The sequence below is a fragment of the Polistes dominula genome, unplaced genomic scaffold (assembly GCF_049000335.1).
Source record: "Polistes dominula isolate Pdom_NZ unplaced genomic scaffold, Pdom_raw_medaka contig_29, whole genome shotgun sequence".
NCBI classification, from domain to species: Eukaryota; Metazoa; Arthropoda; class Insecta; order Hymenoptera; family Vespidae; genus Polistes; species Polistes dominula.
This window is the reverse complement of record NW_028300865.1, coordinates 2,360,304-2,368,087: the sequence shown is the minus strand read 5'-3', so window position 1 is coordinate 2,368,087 and position 7,784 is coordinate 2,360,304. Positions and strand designations below refer to the sequence as shown.

Genomic DNA, 7,784 nt, shown 5'->3' with positions numbered 1-7,784 from the left:
GGTCCACCCGATTGGCCAACAAGAAGTCCTTGCGAAGCACCGAAAGGTCCCTGTATCCCAATGGGTCCACCTGGTTATCCCGCTAAACGGCGTCCAGAAAAAAAACCGTTCTGCGTTAAATGCCCGCCCAAGAAACCTTGCAGAACGGAAAATTGCGACCCTGATGATTGCTAGGTCAGCAGCTGAGAGACAGAGGGGTGGTGATATGGAGGCAACAGCATTAAATGGAACAAAAACAAACAAATATTTCTTCTTGCTCGAATCTCGTAGATGATCCGGAATTTAAGTCAATCTAATGGATCGTTTCAACTAACTGGTTTTCTTCAAAAATCAACATTAATGGCATTGAGGAATACTTTACAAGCTTTTATAAAAAAGTCACGATTAAATATTTCCACCTCATCAAGAAGTTTATCATGTCTACAGCAAACAAAGGAATGTCCTCTACATTTACCCTGTAAATCTTGTCCACTTTGCTCACTTTATTCGAAACACCTGGCAATTAGTTCTTGCTCATTCCCACTTTCATCACGTACTTGTCCCAAGTCCTATACATTGTCTCGGAAAATCGAAGCTAAATATCTTCAAGATGTTTCCACTTGCATCCCCAAGTTTTCGTATAACACGGAAAGAAACAATAATAAAGTTAGACGTATAAAACTTCGTTCTATTCAAACACAGATGTTTCAATTTAGAGGTTTACACAGTACGCGAATACCGTTTGGCAAGTCTAAATCCGATTCTGGCAAAGATTGCAAGTCGATAAGAGAAATATGTAAAACTGAGGAAGAACATTGTAACATTAGGACATGTTGTAAGGACAAAGATGCTAAATGTTATCCAGAAAAAGTCAAATGTGGACCGGTAGCAAAGTGTGTTAAGAAAAAAACAAAAGAAGAAAAGAAATGTCCAACAGGTTGTGTCAGAAGTGGAAAATGTATTATAACTCACATTAAGAAACCGGCTAAAATGGTGTACGGTTCGGTTGAATGTCCACCGCCAAAATTGATCAAACCACAAACATGTCCTACCATGGTAGAACCTAAACAACACGACGACGAAACTGTTTGTAACGAAAAACCTGTCGTCAGTAAACCAAAAAAAGAAATATGTCTACCACCACCATTACCTGGTCCTCCTACCGAACCCGTTTCATTATGTCCCTGTCCACCTCCACCAAAAATGCATCCAGGACCTTGCCCTTGTCCTCCCATTCAAAAAGAAGAAATCGATATCAAACCTAGTCCACCTTGTCTCGTTAAAGACAAATATCCCTGTCGTTTACGAACTTATTATTGTCCTCCGAAAAAATCTTGCGTGAAGAGGAAACCTCCTTGCGACAAAAAGGAAGATCAAAAATCATGATCATGGGAATATTATAGTACAAAGTATAGGATAGAAGTGACATAGTTTTTTTTCAACGAAATCTATTAGATTAGAACGTTAGGTCTCCTGGATCGATAATTATCAAACATTCATAGTCGATTTGTTGATCTTCCATAGATTCATTCCTTAGTCACTTGAGTGCATTTTTTTTATATAGTTATGAATAGATTTTCTCAAGGTTCAAGCATGTTTAAGTCAATGATGAGCACTCAACTGGTCAAGTGAATTCAACGAAAAGATGAACGAACCGACTTGTCGATGTGTATCGTTTGTTGCATGACCGATTTAACTTTATAGTTTAAAAAATAATCATTCTAACTTGTTTCTATCAGATTAATTTTATTTTTATTATTGTATGTTAATAAATTGGACATGCAACAGTCAATATACGTCACTCATTAATGTTTTCAAGTAATATTCAAGTCTAAATTTACATAGATTTCGTTGAGTATGAAAAAATACCAGACAGCACAGGTTAATTTGAATAAGTGAGCTTAAACATAAATTATTTATTGTTTAAATGGTGGAATAAGAAAAATAGTTAAAAAAATAAAGGACGTAAGGCTCGGGAAAGCATTTTTATTTTTCAGTTTGGTACACACATATTTGTATTCAAATAATCGTTCGATTTATCTAAATTTATTATAAAGAATCTGTACAAATTAATCAAAGAATATTAATAAACTTTGTAACGTAAAACCTTTATATAAAAAAAAAAATATATAACACACTATTAAATAAACTATTTCGTTTTTACAAAACTACTTTAATTAAAAGTATTAAACAATAAAAATGGTGAGTAGTTTTTAGTTATTTTCATTAATTATTCTCGTTGTTTTATTCAACATTAATTTCCAATCAAATTTACGAATAAATACATTTATTTTATTAGATGTGCTTATCTCGTAGTGATTTTTTTTGGTTATGATCTTAAAAGATAGATAATAATATCAGTTAGATTTAAAAGTAAGTTTTTTTTTTTAACTCTCCCCTTCCCATAGATTCAGACGATTGGTCGGATTCGTGAGTCTTGAATTTATTTTTTTTTTAGTCTACCCAGTTCGACCAATAAGTTACGTTACCGGTTGAGAAAGAGGGGAGAGAACGCGAATTGACGAAGGGGGTCGTCGAGGAAAGGATGGAAAGTGGGTGGTCGAGGGTGAAGTAGGCAGGGGAGGTAGAGTGGGTGGTATGGGAAAACTCCGCGCGGAAGAGAACGAACCACCCCGGAGTACAAACGGGGTGGAAACGAGGCGGGGATGGATAAACTTCGAAGCGACTGTCCCCGAGGCTGATGCATAATTCAGGAATCGTCACCGGCGAGGATATTGCCAATTTGGCGTCGATGAAAATACGATCGGATTTGTCGGCTAGTCCAGAATGCCTCTCGTCCGACGTACATCCAGTGAATTTAACACCTTCGCCCGTTCGTGCTGTGCCACCCTACCGTGCAAAATTGCATCGAAACCAATCCCCGATCGACGTATGTATGTATGTACGTATGTATGTATCTATATATGTATGTAAGTACATTTTAACTTGGGGGTACATATTATTTTTTTATCTGAACCTTTTGTATCGTCATCTAACTGTGTAAGTTTCTTAACACGTACGTGTCCACGTGGGGGTTTGTTTTTTTTTTTGTTGAAAACGTCAAACATATTATTGTTCGGATAATATTTCGATGAAAATCTTTTGAATCCCTTTACCACGAATAAATCCCTTACCGAATTAAAACCATAAGATTGTATTATCCCCGTTTCAAAATGACTTATTACTTATGTTAGGTGTATACGAATTTAATTTGTTTGAATAATCTGTTTTAGAGGAGAAATAGGAGGAGAATTTCAGATTTTTGCCAAACTTATCAAAGTCATTATACTGATGGATGATGGATTATCGGTTTTTCATGGTTTTCGTAGTAGAAATTGTTATGAGGACAGAGTTCGTACGTATGGGCAGCAATAGGAGAATTCAAGGAGGGATGACGATCGTCTAACGGTCGACGATTTTCCACGGACGTGGGGATTTCTCTAGGGAAAATCATGAAATATTAATGCGAACGGAAAGATTCTTCTTTTTCCTCTTCCCTATGCGGGAGAAAGAAAAAGAGGAGGGTTGGTTGGTTGATTCTCGTTTCTCCATGAAAAGAATAAATTTCAGATTTATTTTTTTTTCTTTTCTAGAATAATCGTTAATTACCTTGTTATCCCAATAACACGCGTAAATTAATTTCTCAGATTTACAAGGGGTTGTTTCCTATCGGTGTGCAGAATATCGGAACATGATCGAAACACATTGATGGGTTTTATTTTATTTTTTTTTTAAGAAGAAGAATACAACGAAACTAAGAAAAGGTTTGATATAGTACATATAAACAGACGGAGGACTCTTCTCGGTGGTGACTTGGCCACTGGTTACAAGGAGGCGGAAAGTATCGAAGATTTATAGTACCGGATGCGCAAATACGGTGAAACTTCCCCGTATCCGGTCTGGCGAAAAGTTTTCTCGGTATACGCCTATTATTCCTCCTTTTTGCTCCTCTCTTACTTTTTCATCCCCCTCCCCATCTCTTTCTCTTTTTCTCTCTCTTGAACGAAAGAAAGACACGACCATTTCTCGTTACTAACGCGACTTAAATTTACTATGCCGTATGCATAGAAATTTCTATTCGAAAATAAAAAAAAACCGAAACAGTATTTATAGTTGCTTTCAAATTTTAAATCTATAAAGATTGAAATATAATCGTATTACGTTAAAAGTTAATCAAAACGATATTAAAACTAAGATGTTACGAGGGTGTTATGAACCTCCCATTGATAACACTTTTTTATGGAAAAAAGGTTTTAAGACTTATATACATAAATTTGTATATATAAAGTATCTGAGGGTGTTATTATCCACTTAAGGGTTACGGTCAGAATTTTCGATTAAATTCAAAATACTTTTGCAAAACTTTTTCGTTCAATTTTATCTGACTATAAGAAAATAAAATATTCATAAATTGTATAATAATTTATTATAAAAAATAAACCAATCAAGCCCGTAACAAACCCTCAGACACTTTAATACTAATCGACGTATAATATTAAAACGTTAAGTAATAAAATAAAAATTTTATTTTAAATCATAGAATCGTTCATCCAAAAAACAGCAAAATATCGATAATCGATAAAAAAATTTAATCGATAAAAAAAAAAGAAGGATTTGATCGTGTATTTTGTTCTCAGTTTCGTAAAAATAATCACGGGTGGCACTGGGCTTGTGTATCCCAGATGGCTTGGAATAGTCGAGAGAGTTTCCCAGGGTCGTGAAAGTTTTTCTTCCTATCAGTCCGGTTTTTACAAGGGAGACCCTACACATTCACACACTTACACTAACATAAGAAAAAGTTCGAGCTAATGTAAGGAAAAGCCGCCGAGCACGACGACTATCGACTGGAGGGTTAAAAATTAGATTTCCTACTTCCGGGATGCTACGAGAAGAACCTTAAAAGGGGAGGTAAGTGCGGACAAACGTCTTCCTTTTCGAAAAGGGCTTTTTACTTTTATTGATACATACCTATGTAAACACATACATACACATAGATTCACTTTTACTTTATTTATCTATTTATCTATCTATCTTCCTTTAACTTTTTCTATTGTTTTAAAAACTTAAATCATCCTATTGGTAGTCCTATATGGTAGCGAAGAGTTCTCCTACGAGAACGAATTAATTCAATTTTTGAAGGAAGTATTATATTATACCTTGAAACTAAACGGCATGATTGAGCACTGGAGGGACTTTAAATAAAAACTCACGGTTTAAGAAGTTCTACGATGGCTCCAGAACACTCCTACTTCGCAGTAAGTATTGTAGTCTGACGGTGAAAGACGATACTCGATTTGCCATTGAAGAAGATCCATCGAAGATCCATCGAAGATCCACCCAAGAATTCATTCAACATTTTTGAAAGGAAGAGAATCCATGGTTATATCTGTAAAATAAAATAGAACAAAACGATAAGTTATCTGGAATATTATCAAAAATCATATAAAATAAAATCGAATAAAATGTAAATACTAATGAATACTTACAATGCATTCCAAGGAGATGCAGCTCTATTGCACCATGGTGATGCACCTCGCGTGAATCTAAAAACGCGGTATAAACGAAAATAAGAAACTATAGATGAGTTTCTCATCGCGAAACCGAAATTTTATTATACGACGAACAACACTGACTCTAATTCGCGTTTGATTTTAACTTATTACTCGCCCGAACACTGATTCTACAACTAATTCAAAGACTGCTTTGCACGCAGTCAATTGAAAGAAACAACTTTAAAACTTCACTGATGCACTCACTGACTTTAATCGCGAACAGTCTGTACGACTGTTTTTAAATAAACAACTTTACTCGAACATACTCTAATACAATAACTGCATTGCTCGCAGTCATTTTAATATATATAATTCTCAAAAACAGTTCGCGAAACGCGACGGAATTAAAAATTAACGAACGAACGTGCTTCTAATCCGTAATTTTAATCATATTTTAACGATAAAACACTGTCATACATTGCCTCGCGCACGATTGCAATCTGAAACAGAAATAAAAAACAATACTATTAATATCATTACTATTACAGAAAACCACTAAAATTTTTGATGAATTATTTAATACAAAAATATACTCACTTTGATGATTGCACGATAAATGCACGATGGGTCTCCTACCCTTAGGATGACGATGAGCACACGTTTAAATCGAATAAAAGAAACTTGCGAGTTTCTTAACCGAGCAAACGAAACTTTAACATGCGACGATCAACACTGAATCTACTTGTCGACTTTTTTGTATTTTATTTTAACACGATGCAACACACGAAAACCTCATTGCCTACGCGCTCGATTGCAATGATTTTCTGAAACAAAAATAGAAAAAGAACAATAAGTATCATTGTTGTAAAAAAAATCAATTGAAATTATCCTAGAAATGTTTGATAGTAAAAAATACTTACTTTTAGTCTTAGTTGATGACTGCAGGATGGGTATCCTACCCTTAGGATGACGACGTATAAAATAAAATTGAATAAAAAGTCTGAAAAGCTGAAACATACTAAATACTAGATTACAATATTTCCTGTAAATCATTTCTGAAGGCATGGCACACATTAAAACCATTGAATATTTTTAATTAAATATTCAATGGTAAATAAAAAGAAATAATTTAATAATCTATGAGAATCGACATTATTAAAAGTTAAAGTTATTAAATATTTGTGAAATTGATCAAAGTATGCAACTATTTGCTTGCAATATTACATATCAAGTATGTAATGTTAGTATAAATATTAATTAAAAATATTTAAAGTTGTCTAAATAAAACAGTAATTGTATCAGCAAACTCAATAAAGAGGAACATAAAAAATAAACCAGTTTTAATACCATTCTATGCAATGTGAAAGACTTTTTAAATTATTAAAATCAAAACGATAACGTTAGAAATAGAATTATTAAATAATTTAATACACTTCTTTTTCGTTTATGTTGTCTCGTCGAAGGATTGAAGACGAATACTAAGTACGTTACTACGTAACCTTGGTAGAGGAGATCTTGGGAGTGTCGAACGCTCGGCTATTATACCTATGTTATCGGCTGTTTACGTTTTGTCGTCGACTCGAGAAATACCTGGAAATATAAATACACATTTATAATAACCTATATGTCGAGTGTATTGTTTTCTTATTCTTCCTCTCTCTCTCTCTCACTCCTTCCCTCTCACTCTTTCTGCAATATTTCTATATGCTTATATGCTTATACTTAAAATAAGTAATGCTCTCCTCGCCGTATATGGAGAAGATAAAAAAAGTTACCACAAGATGAAAAGATTAGTGAATTCGTGTTATAACTCTTCTCATGCTTAGAAAGCTAAACAAAAGTAAAATATGAAAACACGTATAAAAATTATGCATGTAGTATGCATTTGATATATAACATTCGTTTTATATCATTTAATATATAACAGGAAGGTGTGCATTAAAATATTAATTAAAACAATTACCTGAAATTAACGGGATAACAAAATCTGCTGCAACAAGTTACAGATAACAGATTAAAAAATTCGAAAGATTCGCCATATTGATATGCATAAAACAGGCGCGAAAATACTACATGCGCGAAAATGCTGTGCAGTAGATCTTCTTTCCACCTATAATAAAGAAAAATTTCGAATGATTAAAAATACGATATAAGAGCATAAAAATTGTCAAAATATACTCAAAATATCAAAATTGATCCTTATATCCTTTATATATTGTAATAGGAACGTGTGAACTTTACAAAATATCTTTTAATTACCTGATATTAACGGGACGATAACAGTCCGATGTGTTCTCCACGAATGACGCCATG

At 33.8% G+C, this 7,784-nt stretch overlaps 1 protein-coding gene across 1 annotated transcript; it reads left to right on the top strand.

Annotated features, from left to right (window-relative positions):
- Positions 1–270: 270 nt before the first annotated feature.
- Positions 271–1,482, top strand: LOC149033770 (uncharacterized). The gene has a single exon (XM_089175199.1). The coding sequence runs from the start codon at positions 271–273 to the stop codon at positions 1,363–1,365; it is 1,095 nt and encodes a 364-aa protein (XP_089031325.1). The 3' UTR covers positions 1,366–1,482.
- The last annotated feature ends 6,302 nt before the right edge of the window (positions 1,483–7,784 follow it).

Excerpts from the sequence above, each read along its gene's own strand:
- LOC149033770 (XM_089175199.1), top strand. The coding sequence starts at position 271 with ATGATCCGGAATTTAAGTCAATCTAATGGATCGTTTCAACTAACTGGT.